Raw genomic sequence first — 13252 nt, 5'->3', positions numbered from 1 at the left:
AAATTTTCTTAGATTAAGGACCCCGAAACGCTGCGCGTACTAGTGGCTTTACAAGATTGTAATTACCATATTATGTATCCTCACAATCCCAATGTACCTTCTTGTATATGCATAAATAAATAAATAAAATAAATAAATATACAGATGGCATGCATTAGGCAGTGATGTGGTGGAGGCTGACGCTATACACAGTTTCAAATATAGATATGATATTCAAATATAAATATGATTTGAATTTGAATTTTGAATTTGAATAAGAGCCCAGTAGGCTCAGGAATCTGTACACCAGTTAATTGACAGTTGAGAGGTGGGACCAAAGAGCCGAAGTTCAACCTCCGCAAGCATAACAAAGTACAACTAGGCGAGTACACATACCAATACAAAAAGTATTTTCTTAATTCACCGGACACAGGAAAAGGTCAGACATACCCCAGGATCTCTACTACGCTTTAATAACTCAACTCGACCAAGGAAAACTATCCTTCCCTTGTTTCAGATCAACAAGTCGGCTGTTAACCTCTACATCTACAAATTAGTCACTGTCAATCACAAATAATCTTAAGAATATAAGTAATAGTGCCTTTATCACGATCATTTGCTCGCGTATGGCAACCATTATGGTTTGGCCCTTCTCTTGCAAAGAACAGACCATAATCAATAATATACAACAAAAAATTAGAGTTCATATTTAAAAGTTAGGGCAAAAAAGTGTGTACAAATCATCAGCAGCAAGGATCAAGAACATCCTTTCATGCCCGCTAAAGGGGGTTTCCCTCGCCTAGTTCCCAGCGCTACCACACACTCATATGGACATGTGTATTAACACGATGTACTGAACGGGGTGAGAATAGCTTGAGCTACCTCATCCCTTTGTGTGTATTTTACCTCAATAAACTTATTTCAATTTCAATATGGACATAATTTGAATCTAGTTTTCCCTCTTCGATAATGAAAATTACCCGGGGGATTTATTTTAAAATTATTGTGTTAGCTTACACAAGACAGCTCTGCGCGTAACCATCACACAGGCAGAATTCTAGGAGTGATCTTGTGAGGGTAGGAAGGAAAGAGGTGAAACAGGTCAACTCTTGTGACTAAGACATGACCCAACTGATGAAGAACAGAGACTTTCTCAACTTCAGGTCAGACACGAGGGAACATTTTGGGGTTTGAAAAAGGCGTCTCGCGCTCCCTCAACATCAAAAGCCACTTCCATCTAGGTAGCGGTGACATCGCTCTTCACTATCATGGGGCATCGGCCGTGTGAGGTCGAATAGAGAGAAAGAGGGAGAGAAAAAGAAGAGGGTAGATAGAGGTAGGAGAGGGGGAGGAAAAAGAGGGGGATGCATGCATGCAGTAACGAGGGAATTCTCATTAGCAAAATGGACTAGCAGCCATTTTTTTTTTTTACTATTCCTTCAGTCCGAGACCTTAGTGCCATTCCTCATTATATTTATGCGTTTATAAATTTCCATACCGCTTATTTAATTTCATGCTCACTTTGTAATAAGAACGAATTTATGTGGAACAGCATACCACTGACTCAAGGCTTCTAAAACAATTGTCCCACCTACCTATAACGCATGAACATTACCAGTATATAGGCATTAGTAGGTTATCCCAATCATTTAATACTTAGTTATCGCTTGCTAATTTCAGTAGCTGTACTGAAATTCTCATCTAATCTACGTGTAGAGTAGATGAGAATCAATAAATTAGCCATTCCCAGAAAACTGAAAACGTCAATTGACATACATTAAATTCTCTGGTCACAATGTATTAAGTTAATTTAAATTTATTTGGGTCTGCCAGAACCATTTACTTTTAGGAATGCTTACTATCGCAATGAGCCATAAAGCAGGACGGAAACGGACTTTCACCAGTTATAAATACTGTAATTAAAAAGAATAAACCATTTGAAACCATCTGCCTTTGCTGAAAATGCCAAAACTGCGAAATTTTTAAAATCCAGCTCTACAAAATCATGACAAATGGGTGGAAGCGGAGATACCATCGACATGCCACTTGACTATCCTCGTCGAGGCCACTATAAGGTAAATAAATACATATCCGTTTTTTAAACACACTGTCATGCTAAAATTCAAAGATACTGTCATACTACTTAAATTTAGTGGACATGCCCACAGTTTAGTTAGCAAAAAGCAGCTTTATTATATATTATGAAAGCACTTAAATTGCCATTTTGTTTGACCTGTACAATGTCAGAATATTGAAGTCGCTTCGCCTATATTAAAGCAGTGGTTTCTCCAGTTTTAACTACTGTCCAAACTATTTTTTTACCATTTTTTTGGGTGAAAAAATTATACAAGGAAACAATCAGGAAGACAATTTAGTACCAGCCGTGACAGGACTGACAAAAGGCTATAAATTAAAGAGAAAAAAAGTTAAATGGTAGTTCAATAATTAAAGTTTTTTATAGCACAAACTTATGTTTCGACAATTTTTGCAAGTTTTTTACGAAAGATACCAATTAAAGCATTAACTGGCATCTTTCCTAAAGATTAGCAAAAAAATTTTTTTTTACCTAAACAATCTTAGAGGGTCCAGTTCCTCAACCGATTATGTGCATTAACCCTTAACACCACCGCCCACAGGATGGGTATGGGGTGCATAATGAAGAAATTGAATTTAGTTTAAGAAAGACGTAAGGGTAGTCTTCACATGCTCTAGTAGACTTAAAACTGTTCAAAATTACAACAAATTTGTTACATCCCCACCCTATACTTCAGACACCGACCATTAGCCCAAAACTCATGAACACACTTTAGTACTAATGTATAATCCCATAAACTTTAATGCTGGATTGGTCATAAAGAATAAAGACAGCAAATGTTTATCCAATTTATTTGGTTCATCTAGCACGTTATAAAAAGTAAAAAATAATCTGCAAAAGAAATATATCCATCTACAAATGAAAGGGGTTTGTAAAGTGCAAATTTAAGCCACAAGCATATCTTTGAATTATAATCAAAGTCACAAATACAGCATTTCAATGTCCACCACGGAGCCGAAGAACTAGATGCAAGGTAGACTCTTTCTGAATGTTATAGTCTGAGAGGGTACGACCATCTTCCAACTGCTTGCCAGCAAAGATCAGCCTCTGCTGGTCTGGTGGGATACCTTCCTTATCCTGGATTTTTGCCTTTACATTCTCAATGGTGTCTGAAGGCTCAACCTCCAGGGTGATGGTCTTCCCTGTGAGGGTCTTCACAAAGATCTGCATACCACCTCTCAGACGAAGCACTAAGTGAAGTGTAGATTCCTTCTGAATATTGTAATCAGAGAGAGTACGACCATCTTCCAGCTGCTTCCCAGCGAAGATCAACCTCTGTTGGTCTGGTGGAATACCTTCCTTATCCTGAATTTTTGCCTTTACATTCTCAATTGTGTCTGAAGGCTCAACCTCCAGGGTAATTGTCTTTCCTGTGAGGGTCTTCACGAAGATCTGCATACCACCTCTCAATCTTAAAACCAGGTGAAGTGTGGATTCCTTTTGAATATTATAGTCGGAGAGAGTACGACCATCTTCCAACTGCTTGCCAGCAAAGATCAATCTTTGCTGGTCTGGTGGAATACCTTCCTTATCCTGAATTTTTGCCTTCACATTCTCGATTGTATCCGAAGGCTCAACCTCCAGGGTAATTGTCTTTCCAGTGAGGGTCTTCACAAAGATCTGCATACCACCTCGCAGCCTCAGAACCAAGTGAAGTGTAGATTCCTTCTGAATATTGTAATCGGACAGAGTACGACCATCTTCCAGCTGCTTGCCAGCAAAGATCAACCTTTGTTGATCTGGTGGGATACCTTCTTTATCCTGAATCTTTGCCTTTACATTGTCTATGGTGTCTGAAGGCTCAACTTCAAGGGTGATGGTCTTTCCAGTGAGGGTCTTAACGAAGATCTGCATACCGCCTCGCAGCCTCAGAACCAAGTGAAGTGTGGATTCCTTCTGAATATTGTAGTCGGAGAGGGTACGACCATCTTCCAGCTGCTTGCCAGCAAAGATCAACCTCTGTTGGTCTGGTGGAATACCTTCCTTATCCTGAATTTTTGCCTTTACATTCTCGATTGTATCCGAAGGCTCAACCTCCAGGGTAATTGTCTTTCCAGTGAGGGTCTTCACAAAGATCTGCATACCACCTCTCAATCTTAGAACCAGGTGAAGAGTGGATTCCTTTTGAATATTGTAATCAGAGAGAGTACGACCATCTTCCAGCTGCTTGCCAGCAAAGATCAACCTCTGCTGGTCTGGGGGGATACCTTCCTTATCCTGGATCTTTGCCTTTACATTGTCTATGGTATCTGAAGGCTCAACCTCCAGGGTAATTGTCTTTCCAGTGAGGGTCTTCACGAAAATCTGCATACCACCTCTCAGACGAAGCACCAAGTGAAGTGTAGATTCCTTCTGAATGTTGTAGTCGGAGAGGGTACGACCATCTTCCAGCTGCTTGCCAGCAAAGATCAACCTTTGTTGGTCTGGAGGGATGCCTTCCTTATCTTGGATTTTTGCCTTTACGTTCTCAATTGTATCAGAAGGCTCGACCTCCAGGGTAATTGTCTTTCCAGTGAGGGTTTTCACGAAAATCTGCATACCACCTCGCAGTCTCAGAACCAGGTGTAGTGTAGATTCCTTCTGAATATTGTAATCAGAGAGAGTACGACCATCTTCCAGCTGCTTGCCAGCAAAGATCAACCTCTGCTGGTCTGGGGGGATCCCTTCCTTATCCTGGATTTTTGCTTTCACATTCTCAATTGTGTCTGAAGGCTCTACCTCCAGGGTGATGGTTTTCCCTGTGAGGGTCTTCACGAAGATCTGCATACCACCTCTCAGACGAAGCACTAAATGAAGTGTAGATTCCTTCTGAATATTGTAGTCGGAGAGTGTACGACCATCTTCCAACTGCTTGCCAGCAAAGATCAACCTCTGCTGGTCTGGTGGAATACCTTCCTTATCCTGGATCTTTGCCTTTACATTGTCTATGGTGTCTGATGGCTCAACCTCCAGAGTGATGGTCTTTCCAGTGAGAGTTTTCACGAAAATCTGCATACCACCTCGCAGTCTCAGAACCAAGTGAAGTGTAGATTCCTTCTGAATGTTGTAGTCGGAGAGGGTACGACCATCTTCCAGCTGCTTGCCAGCAAAGATCAACCTCTGCTGGTCTGGAGGGATGCCTTCCTTATCCTGGATCTTTGCCTTTACATTTTCAATTGTGTCCGAAGGCTCAACTTCTAGTGTAATAGTTTTCCCAGTAAGCGTTTTGACAAAGATCTGCATTGTGCACCTGAAAAGAAAAAACCATATTAGACAGGATTTACTTGAGAAAATTAAATTTACAGGTAAACCATTTCATTTTCATTTTATTTGATTTGTAAACTGGACCTCTAGTCTGAAGAGGCAATTTAGATATTGCTTCAATGTTTCATATTTAGAAATTGGATTCATTTATAGTAACAACATTTTGTTTAATCCTCAATTTATGCATTCTGGTAAAAAATAAGAATTTGGTGCACAGGCCATTGGTTCATAGCATGTGGTCTGAGATTGTGCCAGATTATGATTACATATTAATCACCACACAATAATATGGTAATTATTCTTTTATCAAGAAAACATAATTTGCAATTGAGATTTTGGAAGAGTTGCTGGGTCACTTTAGAGAAGCCCTACAAGGCTACAGGCTAGCAGCAGCCATATGTAGCTGAAATTTTGCCCAAGCAATTATGACCAAAGCCATATGACCGTGCTGCCAAAAGGACAGATTTGGAACGATTAACCGAAGTGAAACGTACGAGGAATTTAGTGTAAACAGAATTGAGCAAAAGGCATCTTTTAGTGTCAAATACTGTAAAGATTTAAAGTAAAGAGGCCTTTGGTATATTCTCCAGCTATTATCAAAGACAATTGTGATAGTTAATATTTTTTTTATTTGCATTACAAGAATTATTCATTTAAAATGCAATATTCTAGAAGTCTTAGTTTGGAGGATAAAAAGTAGCATAGGACATTATTGGGGGAATAGACAAACATTTAAACTAACGTAGAAAAGGAATTATGTTGCAGATGTATACTAAAACACTAAAAAAAGTGTTTCAAGTGCACAGGAATGAGAACTGACAAAACCATGCATAAACACACAGTATAAGCAACTACTGTATAGACAATAGAATTACACAAACTATGCCTTTAGGTCTAACTTATTGGTGGCATTTCATAAGCAGACTAAGACCATGAGATGCTATGTAGATTGTAATTAGTCTACAATTTCCTTAAACATTACAGCGCCAACACCAAGAAAAGTAGCAGTGTAAGCAGAAGAGGGAAGACACCATTAAACAAGCTGTGAAGCAGCCACATTTGTGGTACTAGAAATGCACCATCATGGAAGTTTAGAAAAATGCAATCCATCCTCTGATCAAGTACATTCTATCCAGTGGGCAACCGCAGACACTTCAATTCTGTTCATTTTAAACAGAACTTCTCAAATTTAAATAGTATATCATATTGTACATAGTTTCAACAGTGGTTAAGCGCTTATGTTCTGTCACCTATTATTTGTAGTACAAAGTTGAAACCTTTACAGCATTGCGGTTTAAACAAAATTCAGTTAAGCACTTGTTCCAGAAGTGCTTGAATGGCATCAGTTGAGTCTTTTGTAAACTGGTTTTCATTCATAAACAGGAGATTTGGTCTTTGGAAGACTGGTTGGAAAATTTTTAGTATCAATCTACAGTTTATCCAAGGGATTTAAAGGTTCCTTTTAAATGGCTTTATATGACAGACCTAAATAGGGAGGTGAACCAAGACAATGTAATATGTACATTCTTTAAAATAAATTTTTAGCAATGCCTAGGAACATAGTACTGTATATCAAACTACTTAGTTTGTGTAATTAAACCAAATGGTTATGGTGAACTAAGGCAATGAATCAACTTAATGTTGATTATCTAACAGGTTTACCCACATAATGGGGACGAGACTACTATTGAAAACCTGAAGGTCATGCAACTTTAGTAAACTCGATGTTAATATTAAACTACTGAAATTTGTATTTAGAGAACCAATGTTCAGCTACAGGCACAACATACTGATCTGTTTTGTGTTACTAGGAAGTTACCAAAACAAATTAAAGCCTAACAAGCCTCGGGGCCAGAATAGTGCATTTGCCAGATTCTTAATTAGGAAAGGCGCTTTACGAGCCCTACATTACATAGGATCCTTTGCCACAAGTGTCTACATACATCCATTCTGCAACAAAGCATACCTAGCATGACAGATGGTTGGCAAGTGTCCTATCACCAAAGTCCTAGTTTTCCTAGCAGTGAAAGAATAAAGCTGGACAACCATTTTGGGTTGTATCCTGGTTAAAGTCAATATTCATAAATATACAGGATATAAATGCATTAGCCAACATCTCTCCAAAACTCCAAGCCTCTGCAACACACACACACCGTCTTTGCCTCACAAAGCAAGAAACTGGCAAAAGACTAAACCCCTGGCTCACAGTGCCACTTAAATTGACAAGAAACGTGAAAATAAGGCAGAAACCTAGTTTAAAAAAAAAAAAAAAAAAAAAAAAATCGACACTCGTCAATGCTTACCAATATATTACGAAGAGGCAAAATTTCTTTTTACATGAAAAGAATTTAAAGAAGCACAAGGAAATATGAAAAGTACATGGAAAGTCACATCCAACATACTAGGATTTAAATCACGTAAACAGAAAATTGCTACGATGGTTACACACTTTCAGACTTAGAAATTGCAACCAAATTCAATAGCTTTTTCCCCCTCATTAATTGGTGCTAACCATGCCAGAAAAATACCAGAGACCCAGATACATTACTACACATCTCACTGATGGTTATCCTAACTACTGTACAAGTTTAAGACAGTCTACCTGGCAGACATTGTATCCATAATTCAATCTTAAAACCAATTCTGGGAAAACAATGAAATACCCTCTGATATACAAGATCACTGTCCCTGGGGGGTGTTGTATTAGTGTTGGAAAATTTCCATCATTTCTTTTATTATAATACAGTACATCATTGTATTAACAGTAGTAATTACCAACTACTAATTTGTAGAATTAATCCAAAATTAATGTTTCCATTGTAAGGTCATATTGCCAAATTCTTCCTAGTCAGAGTGACGACATGAGGAACGACAAGCTGAAATGAATTCTTTCCACATTTAGTTGGATCTAAAATAGAGTCCAGTTAATTATATTCCTTTACAAAAGGATTATCTTATTTAATTGTTTATTTACATAGCATATTATTGCTTACTGAACTCTCATTTAGGTGTAATAACTGAAGTGGAAATTATTATAGTATAAAATGATTTACTAGTATATAATATTTCTTAATGCAGTCTTAATAAACTGACTTGCATTGTGCAAAATATATTGCATCTTAATACATTTATTTGTGACAAACACTTGTCACAATTCCTTACTTTCCCAGATTAATTTTCCCCAATTAATCAAGTAAAAATAATTTACGCTCAAGAATACTTTGAATTGTTCTGCACATGTGTATCGCAGCCAGGGAAGAATGAGACGCCATTCCTACTAGCGATGCCATTCGCAACAGAGAGCAATGTCTATCTTGTTGTCTTTAATTTTCACTCTTACAACTACGAGAGCGGTGCCACGTTATTTGGCACATCACCAAAATCCTGGAATCTTTCTTCAATCAACGGACACTTGCCCGGCAACTAAGCACTATTTGTATTACTGTGTGCACATAACACTTTGATAGTTGTCGTTAGGCTGAGAAATTATCAAAATCCAGTACTGTACGTGTACTCTCTAGCCGTATTCTATAATTTGTATAAGAATAAAATGTTGCCTTAATATCTGTAGGAGAATTCTACAGTGACACCAATCAATTCTTGTGGAAGAATTCCACAGTATTAAATGTGTCGAGTTAATCAAGTAAAAGATTTCTACAATGTAATTGCCTTCCAGCTCCCGGGTCCACGTCAAGCGAGGCATTAGGCTTTCCCACCTTCACGGGTAACAATTTGTCCGACGCAATACGTCGTCAGTGGTGTGGGGGCAACCGATTTCATCTACTGTATTTACAGCCAAGCTGTTAATGTCTAGATAAATAACCCTATAGCTTTAATGATCTACCGAGATCAATATTACTAACCCATTGCTTTAGTAATATATCAGTCTACATTTTATTACTTTGAGTCACATTTGCCTCTAATTACTATTAATTCATTCAACAAACCAGCACTGATATAATGCTTGGGATATATTAATCTTTTTGCATGTAACCCCCCATTTTGGGCGAGAGGATTCGACTCAATTCAGTCCCTTTAATACTCAATGCATTATTAAAACATACATAGGACATTAGTTCAGGGAGTAAAATATCAAACCATTTGCTCTACCCTGTTTTCCCCACTTTCTCAAAAAGTGGTGGTCCTTTATAAGCTATCGAACATAGTATTAAATTCAGTTTATTTACAAGAGTTAAGTTTTCCCACACTAAAGGGAGAGGGGGGGGGGGAGGGTTCATTTTGTGCACAAGAACATTTTTCCCTTTGCATCCCCCCGCCCCCCATGCAAATGCAATTAAATTTTGTGCACAGGCAAATTAGCATCTTTGATCATGGCTATACTTTAACAGTCAAGAAGGGTGGAAAAGCCTTAAAGTCAAACAAGTGTTAAGTTGTCTTTTGTATTTTAAAATTTCTTTGTTAATTGAATGACACTGACAAAAAAAAATGTCAAATGGGGAAAACCCTCAAGAAGCTGCCAGTTTCCTGTCCTCATCGAGACCACTAGTGTTAGATGCCTTCAGGTAAATTATCTTAATATTTCAAGCAGCCTAATTTCAGAAAGTATTTAAAAGCAAGGGTTCTGATTTTGCTCTATGACAGGCTTTAAAACTTAAAGAGACCAATATGTGGGGAAAGGGGTTATCTTCAGGTTATCTAGAGATGATTTCGGGGCTTAGCGTCCCGGTCCTTGACCAGGCCTTTGTTACACACCCCCCAGGAAGCAGCCCGTAACAGCTGTCTAACTCCCTGGTACTTATTTATTGCTAGGTTAACAGGAGCATCAGGGTGAAAGAAACTGCCCATTTGTTTCTGCCTACACCAGGGATCGAACCTGGAACCTCAGGACTACGAAGCACTATCTACTCAGCCATCAGGCCCCTGCCTACCCTAGGGAAAGGGGGAGGCAGTCCAGGGAGAATTTTTATTTCAAAACATAGCTAGCATGGAAAAAATTAACACAGAGGAAGCCGTTTTAAGTAGTGTCCAGACAAGATTTAACAATATACACAGTATGTAGATTTGCTTATAAATAATGGGAAACAAATTTAGATAAACACTAAACATCCATAGATGCTTTAAGTGGATGAAAGATTGGCAGACATTTCAATGCCAAAAGATTAAGTTTAGAACGTAGAAAATTTAGAAAATAGTTACCAGATTGAGCAAACAATTTCAAATTCTCAATGAAAAAGTGAATGATCAATAAGGTTTTTCAGCCTGAACTGGAATATACTGCAATATCTAGCAGTGCTTGCAATAAGACATTACAGTAATTATAGCCTTTAGCTTAATCTTGCACAGCCCCTCATTATGTAGTCCAGGTATGGCATCCTTACTATAGGAGACTAATGTGCAAATAAAAGCAAGAATCCCAGGAACTGGAAGATTAGGGGTGCAATATAACAAGTACTGTATATAAAAATAGGCAAGGGGGTAACAAGGGGATACAAGGCTTTAAATTCAACAATATAGAACACTTAAAGATGCATATACATTTTAGATATTGCAAAGATTTTGGAAGTTGGTGTCAATACACAAGTAATTGTGAACAGACAAGACATTTAGGTGGTACAATGACCCAAAAAGCAAAACTGACTAAAAATTACCCTAGTAAATCGAGTGGGGAGAGAAACAATGAGAAAAACAAAAAGGTAGGACAGACAGCTTGGTGAAAGCTTAAAGCAGGGTTCCAGAATTTTAGAGTTACAGATTTGGAACCAAACCAGTTTCCAGGACCAACATTAAAAGCAGCAATCTGTCTCAACACCTGTAATGCCAGGCGGATTTTGCACATCTTTTCACACCCAATTTTTCAATTGGCAAAGCTCAGCCAACTCACAACTAATCTGAGCATTCAAGATTCCCAGCAAAGGAAACTTTAAAAGAACATTTTCCTTCTGATGCAAGTTGCATCACACACACATGATGTTGCCAACATTTTTAACTCTTAGGCAGTGGATATAATCAATTGTCGAGTCAAGTTAATGCAGTTAAAAGATTTAAATAATTATTGTCTAGGTTTTACATGCATGATGCAACTACTGTATGGATACAATAGCTATGTAAATTCAGAAAAGCAAGGGATAAAACAATCTCAAACATTAAAGGGATCAGCAAGGTCAAGCCCCAGATGTTTACAGGTGCCAACATCCTTCAGTGCCTCCACCAACTGAAACTAAATAATTCTTGTGTGTTTTTTCTTGTATTTTGCCTACAAATAATTCCATAATGAACTTTTCTGAAATTTTGTGCAAAGGCAAGTAAGAATCTCCATAGCTGCCATTTAAGGGTTAAATCTACTTTATCCAAGGTAACAGCACATTGAAATCAATATTACTTCCTAACCTAAGGATGTACTGAACGGGGTGAGAATAGCTTGAGCTACCTCATCCCTTTGAGTATTTTACCTCAAGCTTATTTCAATTTCAACCTAACAATTTTACAGCATTATCAAAGAAGCAGGGCTTTGGCAAAGTAGCTTACAATTTGACCATGACCCTTTCACCTAATGCCATGTTCACCTAGCAGTAAATAGGTACCAGTCAATTGCTGGCCTCTTGTGGGAAAAGGGGTCAATTTGTTGGCCTAAAAGGCATACTACCACCTTTCCCCCAGGTGCTGTCAACAGTTGCTCAGCTCCTTGGTACGTATTTAACCCCTATATGAACAGCAAGATCACACTAAAGGAGAGGTGCCCAACCATTTTTGCTCTGGTGCAAACTGAGGATGTAGGCTACTGTGCTACAAACCCTTGCCCACTGCTGGGGCACAATTTGCAACATTTGATTTCGAGAAGAGCATTAAGAGTCAATTAGCAATACATAGTTTTTGCAAGCTGTCAGTTCTTCCATAAATAAAACACAGATCCAGACCACTTAAAAAGAATAATGGGTCACATGAAACTGTTGCTCTTTGTTATAAGTTCAAAGCCTTAATATAGGAGAACAGTTTTCAGCCCCGCTCCTGTGCCAGGCAAGTCCATCACGGGATCACCATAGCCCGTGCTATTTGGAACTTTTAATTCCCAGTAGCTGAATCTTAATAAAGAGATGCTTTTCAACCAACACTTTTAAACCCATGGAATCGCCTACCCGCTGAAAGATGCCAACATTCCTAAAGCAGGACCAGGTTCAGAACAATTGGGGGCGGGTCATACACAAACCCCCCCCCCCCCCGGGTCAACTATAAACAAGTCATTGGGTCCGTTGTTTACGCAATCTGGAATCTTACTCAAATTCAGGACGCGAAATTGTTGACAAACTTCCAGTCACCTAATGCATCTGTTCACCCAGCTGTAAACGAGTTCCCGGGAGTTTAATCACCGCTTTCACAACTGCATCCTATGTAGTCACAACCTCGATACAAGATTAAACGTGTGAACAGTCTACCAGTCCCAGGCGTCTAGGTACATGAAAAAACAAAAAGTATATCCTTCCAATATAGCTAAACGAGTGACGCTATATCAAGATTCCCTACACTTGTTATTATATATTAAACCATATAAAAAGTGTAAACAAAACGCTGCCAGATAACATACCAGAATAGCGATACAAGAAAACTCCAAATATAGTCGTCCTTTTAACACACACTTGCTCTCTGCGTCGCGGCAGCCGCACTTATGTCGCAGTTTCGCCCCGTCACCACTATATATACCCTTGGTCACGTGACACCCTGCCGCGCATGCGCACTCTCCCCCCCTGCAACACCATGACCAAACATTATTTACATATACTTTGTTCGCTTTATTTGATCTCTTCGTCACTTGTAACTCATGACATACTACTCCCAGTAAGCCAAGGATTGTCTTGGTATGGGTTATGAGTGAGAGTAAAAGCCAGTGTGGTGAGAGCGGCAGGAGATGTGGGACAATGGGAGCCATATTGGAGGAGCTCCCAGAACCCCCCAGAACATGGCGACGTTTCGTAGAATATT

At 38.7% G+C, this 13252-nt stretch overlaps 1 protein-coding gene across 1 annotated transcript in view; it reads right to left on the bottom strand.

Annotated features, from left to right (window-relative positions):
- Positions 1 to 13014, bottom strand: part of LOC123749989 (polyubiquitin-C-like) — a 33451-nt gene extending 20437 nt beyond the window's left edge. Inside the window, 2 exon segments of the mRNA XM_045732119.2 lie at positions 3018 to 5303; positions 12858 to 13014. Of these exon segments, the coding sequence (XP_045588075.1) occupies positions 3018 to 5296 (2279 nt within the window). The 5' untranslated portion in view covers positions 5297 to 5303; positions 12858 to 13014.
- Between the last annotated feature and the right edge of the window lie 238 nt (positions 13015 to 13252).

Source organism: Procambarus clarkii, chromosome 50 (assembly GCF_040958095.1).
Source record: "Procambarus clarkii isolate CNS0578487 chromosome 50, FALCON_Pclarkii_2.0, whole genome shotgun sequence".
Taxonomy (NCBI): domain Eukaryota; kingdom Metazoa; phylum Arthropoda; class Malacostraca; order Decapoda; family Cambaridae; genus Procambarus; species Procambarus clarkii.
The sequence above is the reverse complement of the archived record's forward strand: the minus strand, read 5'-3'. Positions and strand labels throughout refer to the sequence as shown.